The 15,803-nt window shown below is 46.7% G+C and overlaps 1 protein-coding gene across 3 annotated transcripts in view; it reads right to left on the reverse strand.

Moving 5' to 3' along the window:
• Positions 1-10,548: 10,548 nt before the first annotated feature.
• The window catches only part of SEMA5B (semaphorin 5B), a 272,595-nt gene continuing 267,340 nt past the window's right edge, over positions 10,549-15,803 (reverse strand). For 2 of the 3 annotated variants that reach the window (XM_075757063.1, XM_075757062.1), the window contains one exon: positions 10,549-12,328. In XM_075757063.1, the coding sequence (XP_075613178.1) occupies positions 12,173-12,328 (156 nt within the window). In that variant the 3' untranslated portion in view covers positions 10,549-12,172. Of the gene's footprint in view, positions 12,329-12,795; positions 12,866-15,803 lie in introns of all 3 variants that reach the window. The other variant, XM_075757064.1, reaches the window with a different exon arrangement.

Raw genomic sequence — 15,803 nt, forward strand, 5'->3', positions numbered from 1 at the left:
GGGTTGCTTAGTCTAAATGGTTGTAGCCTCATCCAACACCCAACCCAGCCAGCAGAAAGATTGGCATCGCTTTTAGTGAGGTTTTAGGGTGGGGGTCTGGCACTGCTGAGGGGACGCAGGGCTGGGCTGGGGCAGAGGTGTCCTCCAGCAGACAGGGCACCCAGGGAGCAGAAGGTCCTGGTGGCGGTGGCAGCCCCCACTGCCCCACCACACTGTCCCGACTCCGATGTCACATCCCACCTCATCTGGGCTTACAGCTCAGGGTGTTGCAATACAGCTGATTTTGCTGGTTCCCATCCTTAACATCTCTGTTCAGGCTTCTGGAAAGGAGACCCTTTGCAATAACCTTCCTTGTGTTTATTCTGCATTTAATTGAGACAAACCCAACCTGGGATCTCTTGATCTGTGTTTATTTTCTAGGACCAACTCTTCAATAACGCCCTGACTACTTACAGGGGCAAGTTTAAAATAGTCTCATATCCTATTAGCGCTGGGAAGAAATCTGTCAACTCTCGTATCGTGGAGTATCTGGGCCCCACTATTCTTAGCAACAGTCTCTTTCCAGGCTATATATGGGAACTTGAGGCTCTTCTAACAATACAGTTCCCGGTCGTATTTATCTTTGCAGTGTTAGGGAAATCTCCGTCCTTGGGGGATGAGAGTGGAGGGTATGTCTTGGATCCCTGATGTAGTTTTGTGTGTTGGTGAACCCCCGATGATCGTTCTTTCTCAGAGGCTTTTTTACCCAGTTTCTATTTTATCTTTGCTGTTGTTGAAATCTGCTGTTTCCCTGGCATATAGATGACACTTATGTTGCACGGGGGCAGACGGGACCTGCAGACGCAGCTGGGCTGGGGGCTGGGCTGGGTGCAGGCACTCGGTGGTGTGCCCAGATGTGCCCAGATGTGACAGAGCTGCTCACTGATACCTCATGTCTAATGGCCGCAGGATGAGCAGAGACTGGGGAAAAGCTCAGGGCTGCTTGTAAATGCCGGGTACGGGTGTTTCGGCAGCTCTGGGCTGCAGCCCAGCGCCAGGGGATGCTGATGTTGGGGAAGGGTGGCGGCAGCACCCCAGTGCAGCTGGGCCTGCCTCTACTCTCCCACTGCGGGTCACGAGGGCTGAGCGGCCGCGGTGCTTTACCAGCTCTAGGAGCGTGGTTTGGGCTGCAGCCAGTGAGTTTCATCGGGAAGCGAAGCATTAGCCTTCACCTGACATACGCCGCTGATGTTACTCTGCACCCACGGCCGCATGAACACAAATTTGCAACCAGGGGATTTTTTTTTTCTTTTTTTTTTTTTTTTTTTTTGCTACAACTTAGGCTTGAGCAGGCAGAGGGGAAGCCCCGGAGCGTGCACCATGCCAGGAGTCCTCATGCAAGCTGCCAGGAGCAGCATGCTCTCATCTCCTCTCCCTGTGTGGGCCAGTCACCCAGTGAAGTCATCCTTGCATAAGGCTGCAGAAACCACCTTAACACTTTGGGAGCCAAATGAGCACGGGAGCACATCCCCATGGTAGTGGGGCAGCCCTGGGTCGTCCCAGACTCTCAGCAGGACGCTGTGCAGCAGGTCCCACAGCCTCAGCGACGTTTCTTTTTGGGAGCTTTCTGCTTTGCTCCGTATCTGCAGGCAGGTCCCAGGGCTGGAGGGGCTCTGCCAGTGGCACCAGGATGGGCTTGACCCCTTCCCTGGGGGCGGCAAGGGCTGTCCTCTGAGTAAGTCTGTCTGTCTGTCTGTCTGCTTGGCCACAGACCTACAGCCATGCTAAGTCCCCAGCCCAGGCACTGAAAGGCAGTGGGCAGGGGCTGCAAACCTCCCCAGGGGCAGCACGCTGGGAAATGCCGCCTCAGTGGGACCCCCGTGAGTGGGGCTGAGGCAGAGGAAATGCCAGCAGCCGATGAACTGACCCCACCGTGTCCTGAAACTCAAACTCTCCTCGGGGCTCTCCTAAACCTGCCTTTGATTGCAGAGCTGAGGGTCAGGATTACCTATGTCGCTGGGACCGAGCTGCTCCCCAGGACGGGCAGCCCCTGCCAGGCAGCGAGGTTTGTCTCCTCCAGCGCCAGAGGAGCGATGGATCAGCAGAAGACAGCAGTAATTGCCAGGAGGCTTTCAGGCAGAAAGCAAGGCTCTCGCTCGTGGACAGGCTGATGTAAGTCAGCATGTAAATTGGGTACAACATAAAAATAATTTCAGCCGAGCTCCTATGAAGAAACATATGAACAAAAAAGTGTTGTTACTAAGAAATGTGAAAACAGAAAACAATAATGTGGCTCCTGCCAGGGTAATAAAAGTGTATCAGCATTATGCTCTCTCATACAGATCGCTTGCTCGTGACAGTAAATTAAGTACTGCAAAATGGGTACAGTTTTCTCTGCGGTCATTGATGCTTCACATCATGGAAATATCAAATGTTTCTGAAGACTGTTCATTACCCTGCGCTTGAGAGGGGAGCAATCCATTGCTGGCTCCATTATTTCCACGACAGCAAGGAAATGACCAGGGGAGGTTTAAAAATGAGAGAATGCAGCAGGTTAGAGGGATCGAACCTCGACAGCCTGTTGCCGTTTGCCGTGGTCGATGCTAACCTCAGGTCTGGAAGACACCACACTGTCTCCAGACCGATGGAAAACCAGGGCTGCTTTTTGATTCCAGCTAATTGCTGGTTCTTAAAGTGTGAAGTTTGACCTTGAAGATCTCCCCAAAAAAACTTATTTTGAAGTGTGACAGTGGCACAGCACAGCTCCTCAGCCAGGAGACACCTCTGCCCCACAGCCAGAAGGAGGTTTAAGCGTTTGCTGGATATCAGACCTGCTTCTGCTGGTGCACGGAGCTGATGAGTGAATCCCCTGTGTTCAGTCGAGGTACGCACCATGAAGGCGAGGGCTGGACGTGACCGGTGTCTGAGTACAGCATCCAAGTGCTTCCTTGTCATCTTTGTGGTTTTAACAGCAGCAAACTAATCTTACACGCACTTGAGTTGATGTGATGAGATGGTCACCATAGGGTCAGTCACAACAAAAAAAAGGGTGATAAAACTCTGGGTCACAATATAAACCTTCCCCTAGGAGCACACCAGGGCAAAGCAGAAAAAGGTGAGAGGCTACCCAGCTGCCAGCTTCACGTTTTTGTCTCAGCAGAGGGAATTACCCTAGCCTGATTCAGTCCTTTCTCCAGAGGCAAACTCTTTGGTTTGGGGAAATCGTAAAACACACTGAAGGGCTGAAATTGAGCAAAGACAGGCTGTGTGGCAGGGGGGGCCTGGGAATGGGCTGATGTTTTATCCTCATTGCCTGATTCTCTCCAGATGTGCCAGTGTAAGGAATTTATTGTCTGTCCTTACCTCACATGCTGGGGGTGGGGGGTGGGGGTGGGGTGGCAGGGTTGTGTTGGGTTGGTTTTTTGTTTTGGAAACAGGCTTGGGCAGTGCTGAACTCTGCCTTCCTCTTGGTTAATTTGAAAGTCAGCTTTTTAAATAGCAAGTGCAATGACAACCCCACGAGTGGCTTTTTTATGAATGAACAAACCAAAAAATGTCAAAATGCATTTCAGCTGTTAGCCAAACAGCATTTTTAATGAACCTCCAAAGCTTTCAGTAATTGAGCTGTGCGTTTGAGAGCACGTGGTCTCTTGGCTGTACACTTGTGGGGAAAAAAAAAAACCCCACACGAGACACCACGGGAAGTGATGCTTTTGCAGGAGGATGTGTTGACTCTCGTGCAAGTTGAGGTGGGGCTCACTCCGTGCCGAGCTGTGTGTCGGGGTGGCTGTGCTGAGCTGATTTAAGCCGACTCAGGGACTGCGCCCGAGCTTGGGGACTGTCCCCGTGCCCGGCCACAGCAGTGCGGCCACGTGGGCTCTCACAGCTGAGCGAAACGCCTGCACAGGCAGAGGGAAATTCAGGAGTTGGAGACAGGGCTTGTGGCCACATCATGATGGGGGACTGGGGGCACTGGTGGGGCTGGGGGCACTGGTGGGGGTGCTGGGCAAGGCAGTAGGACACCCACTTGGGGCCTTTTCCATGGCCACAGCCTGACTGCTTTCTGAGGAAGCATCTGCACGATGATCTGCCCGGCCACCGCTCCCAACAGCGTATGAGGATCAGGTATGAGAGAGTTGAAAGCCTTCCTAAAAATCAGGCTGCAGGGTATTTCTTATTTCTGCGCTATCTGCAGGACATGGCGCCTGTTCAGAGGAGGAAATTAACTGGGTCTGACATGACTTGCTCCTGATAACGCCCTGGTGCCAATATGCAGCTGCTCAGTCGCTCTGCTGTGGTTGCAGCTCGTTCATCCGAGTCCCTGCTCCAGCGTTTTCAAAAGCGCTGACGTTAACCGGGCCAGGCTGCAATTCCCTGCCCCTCGTTTCCTCCGTAACGCCGGGTGCTGGCTGTGCCTTTGCCCAGGCAAGTGCCCCACCGGCCACAGATGTTTCCAGCTGTTGATGGAAAAGAAAACACCAGCAAAAGGGATTCACGTGGACGTACAGGGCTAAGGCATCTTCGTCACTGCAACATCTGGCTCAGGGCATCCCTACAGCATTTATTGCAGGGAGCTGGGAGGAAACACATAGAAATGAACCACAAGGAACCTTCTGCTTTTTTCTTTTCCTCCATTTCTTATACTCCACCCCCCAGCGCTGCTGACGGCAGGTTGGAGGGGGGGGCCGCAGTGCTGCGGTGGTCGCTGGGGTACCCGCAGGCAGCTCCGCACCCGGACCCGGGCCCCACGCGCTGCTGCGGCTGCTCCCCAGCAAACCCCATCGCAGCGGGTGCTGCTCGGCCGCCCACCGCCAGCAGCGCAGCCCTAAGGCTTTGCCTTAATAAACAGCCGATGGGGAACCTGCAAGGTAACGAAGTTTTTGCCATTGACTGCACACAGTTAAGAATTAAAGAGGAAAAAGGGTACAGTTGGGATGCGTAGTGAAGGAGGGAGAACAGAATGCACTGGGGCTACAAGGGAAACTGTTTGGTTAATGAATCAAATGAGCAATGAGAAAAAAAAAAATGTTGTGGTAGACAGATTTTTAAGGAAATTGGATACAGGTTCCAATGTGATACTTCGCTCTAATTGTGAGCAGAGGTGTCTTGATGCAAAACAAAACCATTCAGAAATGGCCTCCCCGTGTTATCGTGCAAACGAACTGGGGAAAAAAAAAAATCCATCTTATTACAGCAAGTTTGTTTTTACTGAGCTTGTGCCTCTCAATTACTTTTTAATGGTCTGCATTGAAAAGAAATTCCTGTATGCACACTTGAGAATACGAAAACACCCAAATGATAGCTTATGATTTAGTAGGATTAAAGTATTATGTATGCAGGTGTAGCACGTTTCAGGTTATTAGTAATCCAATCTATTTTTTACGACATTATGGTGTAATTTTCTGTATGAAACTTCAATATAAGTCTTGAGCTGTATCGGAACATAAACTAAAATGTTCCTGACTCTGTCACTTTTCATGGTCTTTACTTTGATTAATAAATGCAACAAGAGCTATAACGTTCTTCATACGAGGCTACAATCATCCTTCAATCAAACCGTGTCCCTCAGCTTTTTATAACTTTTCGCATCAATATGTAGGGCTTGAGAAGGAGCAGCGAGACCATTTCATTGCAACTGAGCACGTACACCTGAAAGGCTCTGCAGAAGACAAGCGTATTTCTGCTCGCTGCAGCCAGCCGATCTCCTTGCACGGCGAGCAGTTGTGTCCTTGGAGACCTGGTGTCACGTGCGGAGAACAGGGGAGCAGAGGGGAGACGCGTACTGCAGAACTGCACGTGGATTTGGAGCCCCAAATTTCAGATAGATTTGATCTTACCTCATTGGGCACCTTACTCAGAAATACCATTTTTCAAAAGCACCCAAAGTTTGGTGTGGAGCTGTACGCCAACATTCAGGCTTGTGCAGGAGAGGCGTTGAATTGCAGCGACAGAATTGCATCAGCCACAGGCGGGGGGGGAATAATAACTCACCAGCTTGCCAGGTTGGTCTGTTTTATTTCTGAATTATTTTTTACATTGTACAATATATAAAAATACATAGTACCCAAAAAAAATTCACAGTGTCTAAAGGCAGTGATTACAGTCTAGGTCACCTTTATACTAAAGTACCATCAAGTTCGATTGCATAGGAAGGGTGATGTGCCTTCACAACAGAGTCCAACAATACTCTCCAGGTTTTGCTGTTTTGGGGCAAGCATTCTGTGGTCGCGTAGTAATTTCCCATGTATCTGAGATCCAGTATTGCATCTGTCACTCTCCCACCTCAATTACAAGCTGCATCCAATCAATTCCATCTCACATACACGCTCATCCTTCCTAAACCTTTCGCTGGGAATGCTCCTAATTAACCCCATCACTTTGAAGTATGCGCAGGTTTGGGTGTTACCTAAGGCAGGGTGCGTGGGTGGAAACCACCGGCTGGCTTTTACGTTGTTTGACATTTTGGTACTAAAACCATTTTTACTTCAATTATTAATGGCCCATCCATGCCAATCAATGCTTGACTCCGCAGCACGTGAATTAACAGCACTCCGCTCGCGGAGGTATCAGAACTGGAGCGGCGTTCATACTTCTCACAATCAGGTTTGTTTAAAACCAAATTGTGGCGCGGACTTGCGGAACTGCTGCTCTTACAGCGCTGAACCCTCTCGAGTAGCTGGGGTGAATTTGCAGCTGAGGCTGACGGCAGAACAGAAAAAGAAATCAAGTTCAAGACCCAAACTTGTGTTGAATGCTATTGAGCACTTTGTGGCCATCTAAATAGTAGGTTGCTGGGTTTGCTCCTCCAGCCAGGACTAACGCAGACACTAAAATTTCCCAGAGGAGGAATTCCCAGGCAGAACTGCTGAGACTGGATAAGCTCCACAAAGACCCAGCTCCAGAGGGGTTTCTGTCCAGTTTTGAAGACTCTGGCAATCAGGCAGTATCAAAAATTGCGGGTTTGCTCACCTACCCCAAATCTTTTCTTGCAGCCACCTGAAGTTTTCTCCTAACAAGCTTAAGGGGAAGATTCACCTGTACGAGTCTGGGCCTTGGTCACCAGGGCTTCAAAGTGGTCTGTTGAAACAACAACAAAAAAATCCTTCCAACCCAAATTACCAGGTATTTCTCTGTTATGCCCGACAGCGCCAAGGGGTGCTGTGCCCCGCCGTGCGTGCGGGCCGGCTCGCCGCAGTGACAGGGCGAGGGACGGCTGCAGAGCCGTGACTGCTGACGCTGGAAGCTCCAGGGACACCCAGGGCACTGGGTGCCTGACTCCCATGGCCTGGTGGCTTTTTTGGACCCCTCTGAAAACCAAAAGCCATGGGTTTGCAGGGTTTCTCTTCCCTAAATTTTGTACTAAAACCTCCTGGTGTGACTATAAGGCAAGGCTTATAAATGTCGCTCAATAACTCAGAAAGCAGTTGCTAACTTCTTTAAGACGGAAGGTGACATTTTTCATGTTCTAATAGATGATGTCTGTTCCTCTAATGGTACCATGTTTGTTACTCCTACTTGCTATTTTAATTTTCTTTGCACAATTACTCCCTACTTATAATTACAAAAACAATAGAGTGATACACATGAAAGATTTGGGAGGCTTATTCAGAAAGTATAAGTAGTAACAAGAATCTTTTTCTTAATCATTCTTAACCAGAATGATTTAGGGGAGAATCAGCATTTCTAACTAGAAAAATCAATTTTCTTTTCAATTAAAAAATTATTATTTCATTTACCTCAAAAGTGTTTTTTTAAACCTAATGGAAAGGATACTAGATTTTTACAGGGGGTTTTTCTTCACTTTGTCCCTGTGGAATTTGAATACCAGCACTGCCTTTCTTATTCTAAATTTCCTCTGCAGGCATTTTGCTAAATATATATATTGTGTGTGTATATATTATAAATATATACTGTATCTATCCACTGATAGATGTATACGCTATTACAAAAAAAAAACCAAGTTGTTACACAAACTTTACATTTACATTTTATATATATATATATATTTTTATATATATATAACTCTCCCCCCACTACATTTGGTACAAAGAATAAATCAATCTCAGTGGACAGCAATTTCCTCTCCAGGTGGGCTTAACATCAGATTAATGCTGGAGGTGTCAAATCGTCTGCATCAGATGTGGACTCCATTCCTACTCTGTTGATTTCAAACCATCTCATTTTCTGAACGTAAGGCATTAGGAACAGTGGTGGTAAGACAATATATATTCTTCTCCTATAGTATCTGTACAGTTCATATATATAAGAGCAGCCCTGGCTCATATGCGGAACATACAAGTGCACCTTTAGAGCAACAGCTCCTTTAGGCTGCGGTTTGATCATCAAGTGGTTTGCCCACTAGGGAGCTGCACAAGTTATTTCTGGTGGGTGACAGTAAAGCCCGACTGCAACGGCACAACACAGCCTGGGTAACACCGCAACACGCACCCCTTCTGGAGGGAGAAAGGCAGCTGCCTCCATGGAAAAAGAAAAAAGAATGGCCTCATTAAAGACGCTTCCGCTACACACTTAGCTGTAAGCTTTCCATCACATTTTACAGTCTGTATTCAAAGGGCTTGTGGAGAACCAGTGTCTCTAGACCAAGACAGGAACTGCCCAGGGTTCCCTTTCTCTGCCTTAGAAATGAAAGAAAAAAAAAAAAAAGAATACATATAGCAAGATGAGTCTTTTGGAAAGCAATGCTCGTGAACTAAATGCATTTCCAGTGTACTTTAAGATGGTCTTAGGAATAGGAAATTTTAGCAAGTTTAACATCTAGCTGCAGGAGCAATTCAAGCTGCTACAGATATTACAGACCTGATGATTAAGCTGCCGAATTACCTGGATTGCAAGAATATCACTGTACATGGTGTCATTAACCTGCCACACATTAGAGAGCTCATAAAAAAACCCGCAACCCTCACACCGCATTAACATTGTCCTTAAAGAACTGCACTCTAATGCAAACATTAATTGAGTAATAAGCATTCTGATTTCTTTCTTTTGCTCTCTCCCGTTCTCTCCTGGATTATACTTTCTGCTTGAATGGAGTCTACAGACCCTTGCTGTGATTGCCAATTATATGAAAAAGGGCTGAATCCATTTGGATGGCTGGTAAGAAGGAATGTCTTGATGAAACTATAACCACATGCACCACCCTCGAAGCATCTGCCCTCCAATAGCCTACAAAATATCCACCTCCTGAGCGCAATGGCAGTAATGACCTATCTTGGTGAGCTGAACATTTAAATAATTTCAGCTGCTGCGTGGCACTTTGGGAAAAAAAAAAAAACCACAGTTCCCATCGTGTTACTCTGTGAAGCTGAAAATGGAAAAATGTTTAAGAAGCGGGGGGGGGGAAGAAAAAGAAAGGGAAAAATAGAAAATTAAAATAATTGCAAGGTTTGACTTGCTCACATCCTCCCAAACTGCAGCTGCAACCCTGCCACATGCATAGCAACTGCAGAATGTGTTGATACAGGGACTCTTCTGAAGGTGAAGCTCGGAGACGGCTTTAATTTTACAATGGCTAGAGTGATCTTGGGAGCCAATGTTTTCTTCTCAATCACATAAATTAAAGCTGGGAAATCCCATCCTGATAGTCTAATGTAACAATTTTCACCCCCTGGGCTATGTACTTGCTAGAACTACTTTAAGTGAGGATTTTCAGTGTTGCTGAGAGGGGACGTGGAAATTCAGTGAGACGGGGTGAACTCTTTACGGCACGAGGCACAAAGGCATCGCTCCTCAAAAGGGGGTTAGGTGCCTGGGAAGAGCCTCCCTGCTACCAGTGCTCTCCTGCTTTGCTGGTGATCCTGCTTCACTCCTACCGCTCTCGCCCCGGCCGTGCTGCCAGGCAGGGTGAGGGCCGCTGAGCTGCTGTGCCTACTTGTGGGTTGCAGCAGGTTGCTTCAGACAAAGCTTCGAGGTTTGCATCAGCTCCTGCCCCCACTGCTTCAAATGTGAGTACGTCTTTTTAAGGACACCTCTCTTTCTCTCTCTTCCTCCGATCCCTCTGTTTCACCCGATGAGACCAGAGCAGAAGCAGGATGAGCTGCTAAATTAGAAAAACAGCTGCTGGAGATGATGGGCACCACTGAGCCTAAGGCATCCTTGTGGCAGTGCTAATGACCCCCCTTTATTACAAATATCCCTACAGCCTTCAATCACTGCAAACTGAAGTCGAACAAAGTAATTTAAAAATGGGAGGCTACTTTATTCTTGCCTTCTGGTCAAACCACCATAACGCAGGCTTACAGAGCCATGTTGGCTTTTCCTCGCAGGAAAAGCAATATACCTATCAAGAGCAACACAGTCTGTCTTCATCTCCTACCGGCTGCCTACGTGAAAGAGCCGAGCACACAGCCCAAGCTGGGCTTCCAAACAAGCAACTGCAAAGGAACAGCACTGAGAACCGATCGGTGTCAGCTTACAGCGAAATCTGAAATAAAGCGAAGACAAACAGGACTGCTGGGAACACGGCCAAGTCAATGGCCAAGCACGGGCATGGCAATTGCTAGAGTAAGATGCAGACGACAAAGCCAAGCTCAGGACCACGTGGAGCTCATGCGCGTTTCAGGGTGTACTTTTATCTCATGCTCAGTATTGCGACATTCTGAAATCCTTAGCATCAGGAGTTCATTATAAATATTTAGAAACACTGAATGATAACAGCGGTGAACTTGTTTCACATTGCTAACACATTGGATGTAATTGTACATTAAGCACCAGCAATAAGTTTCCTTTTTGCCAAACAATTATGTCAGACAAACATCTGGTTGTAGACAACATGGCTTCTGCATCAAACTAATACAGTTCTTATAGACACAGTCACACACATACACAAAATTACATTTCAAGGCTGGATATACTGTTTAATAATGCTACCGCCCCAATTTACTTCAATAGCTGCAGCAGCATTTGTTTGTTGGGTTGTTTTTGTTCAGAAAAATTAAAGAAATATTGGCAAACAATGCACATTACTCAGCTGTGTTACTATTTCATAGAGTACTGACTGGAAGACGCTATAAGAATGTGCAGCAGACTTTCTGGGTCATCTCAGACTATGGAAACATTCCTTAGAAAAATACCCTCCCCCTGCAAAGTCAGAATTATTCACTCTTTGAAAGTAAATGAACTAAAAACCAACAACAAAACAAGAGGAAAAATTAGCCCAAAGCATGGTGATTTCCTACAAGAAGAGCATGGCCTCTCAAGTTGCCTTTCTTGGCAGACGCAATCAGGATCAAAGCTAGAACAAAAAGAGTTAACACTGTCTCAGAAAAAAGAGAAGGAAGAAAGAAAAAAAAAGCCCATGGCTCTTGTGCAGCAATCATCACATCTTTTTTTCCAGTGATATAAACATCTTTGTTTGTTAGGCACTCCAAGTTCATGTCTCCGATGTTATTCCAACATTTACTTTTCTCAGTATCTCACTGCCTGTATAATTTTCTTTTAATTAAGACTGGAAACATTCTGGAAAGCTTCTTTGGGTAATGCACTTTGTTTGTGTGTTGTTTCTCATCAGCTGAACTGCATATTACCAAAGAAGGCTGCGGAGATTATTTCCTGTAATATGAAAAGATTCTGTTGAAGATACAGGGAACACTGCCCTAGAAAGTCACTTTTTTTTTCATAAACATAAAAAAATTTTCAAAAATTAAAAAAAGAAAAAGAAAAAGAAAACGTTCTTCAAGTTGTTGGCACGATGGAGTCCCGCTCAGCCTGTCTCATGAGCTGCGTGTCATCCAGTGCACCATTGCTACCCTGTCTCAGGAAGGATGCTCCTCACCAGACAGACACCCCTGCCCCAGGAGGCCACCTCTTGCCTTGCCTAGAGTGCACCCACGTGTCGTGTGCTGCTGCGTGGTGGCCACCGAGCCCAGCACACAGCCACCTCCTTGACAGCGTCGGCCTTGGACTGCAACGTTGATCTTCCAGCCATAAACAGTTGCAATAGTAAGAGCCATCTCCAGCCAAATATCCACAAATCTCTGCAGAATGGTCCATATGCATTTTTGTCCTTGTAAGGAGATGTGCTGTTTACAAGAAATACAATTAACCAAAGGAAAAAAAAAAAGACCCTACTGTACAATATTTACATCTAGAGGCTGGGCCAGTATTTGGTCCATAAAATCAATTAAAAAAAAATTTCATATAGGAAGTGATCCAGTCCTGTAGGATCTGTCCATCATCAGCTGTTGGTAAAGGTCCTTCCAGGGGAGGCCTCGGGCCTGTAGTCATATTTATTCAGTGTACTGGGATAATAGGTTGTCGTGTACACATTGGTTTGCTGCAATGGGTAGAAGTTGGTCCTATCATCTGGTATCAAGTTGTTCTTGTTAAGTGTCTGTAAAAGAGAAGAGGAAATGACAGGCATGGCACTGGTGCGACATAATTCCTCTTATCTACCTGCAGACACCTCCCTCTCACCTGCCTTCTCCATCACGGTCTCTGTTGCAGCCACCACCACCTTCCCTCCAGCTGGGAGAGTAAGACGGTATATCGTACGCGCTATGGGGCTTGTCTGCGGGGGACCACAGCTCCTGCCAGGTCTCCTTTGGTGGACCTGTGCTCAGCTACTGCTAGGGCCAGAACCCAGAGCCTTCTCCAGGGACCTGGAGTCTCCTGGTAGATGGCGTGTTGTCTGAACACCATTGTCACACAAATCCATGCTGGGCCTACACAAAACTTGCTGATTAATGGCAGTGCTCAATCTAATCTCTTCCAAAATGCTCATGTTACAGCCTGAGCTCCCTCTCAAACCAGTTGCCAAACGGCAGCTTTTTCTCTTTGGAAGAGCAGGTGTGCATTTACCTGATCTCCATCTCCATTGGTAGATATCCAGGTTTGGACCCCCCGATATTAAGTGTGTCACTTCTGTAAGCTACAGTATAAGTAACAAATCATGGTCACTTTTGGAAAAACTAAAATGACTTAAAAAAATTTAACAACCACGTAACAATTGTTGGCAAAAACAAGACGAAAAATGAGAACCACAAATGCCCCTTTTACCATAAAAATTTAGATATATGTTTTTTCTCCCTCCCTTTCCCCCCCGCCCCTTCTTTGCTTTTTGCAAGAATTGCTGTTACTCTTCCCACCAGCAAGCAGATGTCCCCCTCCCCCAGATGAAAACCCATTGCTACACCAGCCATTACCTATGCACAAGGATAAAATTCCATTTTGGGGGAATGCAATAATTTTATGAAGCTTTCTCCTTTATAGTCATCTAATTTCTATGAATTTGGCTGAGGAACATTTATGACAGTTTCTTCAACTAACCCCTGGCTTGAATTTCTTATACATATCTCTGGCCTATGTTGCTCCTGCATGCACCTTTAATGGTTATCATGCAGGGAACTCACTCCTTCGATTTGGGAGTCAACACTAGGCGTGTTTGCTACAGCATCCTCATGATCAGGGCACAGCACCTTTAAAGAGGGTATGAGCGTCTCTCCTGTCTGGAGCAGAGAGATGGAGAGGTCTAATCAGGCAACTAGTCCTGGGACCTCGTGGTTGTTCTGCCACAATCTGATGCTCCTGGGGGAACCACTTCACCTCAGCTCCCCCTTGAGATAAACAGCTCATATCCGACCCAGCTCAGGGCCAGATGAAAATTAATTAACGAATGCTCAAGCTCATGCAATACCCAGCTCCATTAGCTTTACTCGACCCATCCAACTTCAGCCACCTAAACTTCAGGCATCGGGGCTCCGTCGGCAAGGCAAGGAGAAGTCTCCTTCCTGCATGAAGGCAGATGCAGATGAAAATTGCCTTCTGGGGGAGCCCCTGTCCCCCTCCAGCCCCAGCAGCAGAGTGACCTGTTGACAGTGGGTGCCCGACTTTTAGGAGGCTATGGTTAGGTGAGCGGGGTCTCGCCTTGTGCACGTGCCCATGGCACAGTCGGGGCTTGGCCACTTCCCAACTGTGACCACTGCAATGATCAGAGATACCTCTAAGCTCAAAGACAACCCCACAGGCAGTATTTATCTCGCAATTTCTTTGCAATTGAGTAAATTTACTGCATGGGGAGGGGGAGAGGAGGAGGAAGAAAAGAAAATGCTTTCTCCTAAACCGATAGCAGACTGACAGCTACAGCTACCCTGGGAGGTCACACAAGATATTAGGAGGAAAGGCTTTCTTAGAGTAAAAGTGCCCTGGCAAAGAAATTTCCCAATTGCTGAATGACTGAGTAACTTTTTTGGAAATGAGCACTACCCGAAACATCTCATACATGAAAACCAGAGGAGACCCAGCCTCCTCCTGGTCTGACTGTGATCTCTGCCTGCCTGGACTCTCTAAAATGAGCTCACAGCACATCACTTGTAGGAACCAAAGACAGAATTTGTATAGGCATGCTCAAAGTAATAAATATTTCCAAGGAATGAGAATTTGTGCCCTTCAATATGGAAGGAAGAGAAGAAATGTCATGCTTTGCTCCCAGTCACCCAAAGAAATATTAAAACAGTGTGGGTGACAGAATGCTGCTTTGTACTGGAGCCTGGAAAACAAGGAAGCCAGGCTCAGTCCTCTGCTTCTTGCTATGCTTTCTTGGGAAATCCAATTAACTTCTCTCTGCTTCAGTGTCTTCTGACCCAGCTTGATAAAAACAATCGAGATCCACTGTAAAAATGCACTTTGCTGAGTACTGCCACTGAGTATTTGGGGGAACTACTGTCTGGGGAACAACACAGGTGTTCATAGCAGCTGTGCACCATGACTGCTATTTCCTGTCGGTGTCTCTAGCCCAGGATACCCACTGCAGGCAGCATAACCCCACGGCCACGGGCTGCCACAGCAGGTGCAAGAGGCTGCTTCCCACTGCCACACTCCCTGGGCTCTATGAAGGTGGTCCAGTATCCAGGTCACTTTTTAGAATCATAGAATCATAGAATTGTTTAGGTTGGAAAAGACCTTTAAGATCATCAAGTCCAACCATTAACCTAGCACTGCCAAGTCCATCACTAAACCCTGTCCCAAAGCAGCACATCTACACATCTTTTGAACATGTCCAGGGATGGCGACTCAACCACTTCCCTGGGCAGCCTGTTCCAGTGCTTGACAACCCTTTTGGTGAAGAAATTTTTCCTAATATCCAATCTAAACCTCACCTGGTGCAACTTGAGGCCGTTTCCTCTTACCCCATCACTTGTTACTTGGGAGAAGAGAGCAACACCCACCTGGCTACCACCTCCTTTCAGGTAGTTGTAGAGAGTGATAAGGTCTCCCCTCAGCCTCCTTTTCTCCAGGCTCAACAACCCCAGTTCCCTCAGCTGCTCCTCATAAGACTTGTGCTCTAGACCCTTCACCTTTTGGAATGGTTAAGATTCACAACATGCCAGATTACCACATCTGAAATTTGATGACATCAAAATCCTGACTTGGGCTGGCTCAGGACCATCTCGATCTCAGGACTCTACTTTTTTGGCTTTCAGTTGGAAAATCTGTATGAGTTTCAATATGTCCCACGGTGTTTAAAACTAGCCTCTTAAAGCAGACTTAGCATTTAATTAACATGATTTGCATTTTTTTTCTCTCTTGTCTTACTTTCATATAACATTTAATTATGAAAAAACCCCACAACTGCTCCTTTGCTCTTTTTGATTTTATTTCTGATGGAAGGCTTATATGTTAGGGAAATACCTTATGAAAATGGTTTAGCAGAATTTATAATGCAATTAGCTGCAAAGAATTTGTCTCCGGAAACGCTGCGATGGCAGTACAGTCCTAAATCAGCATGATCAATGTGCACTGCCTTAACATTTCCCCACACAAACTTATTGTCTGTCTCATTTTAATAAATAGATTATTAGGCTCCTTGG

This window comes from Balearica regulorum, chromosome 6, assembly GCF_011004875.1.
Source record: "Balearica regulorum gibbericeps isolate bBalReg1 chromosome 6, bBalReg1.pri, whole genome shotgun sequence".
Taxonomy (NCBI): Eukaryota; Metazoa; Chordata; class Aves; order Gruiformes; family Gruidae; genus Balearica; species Balearica regulorum.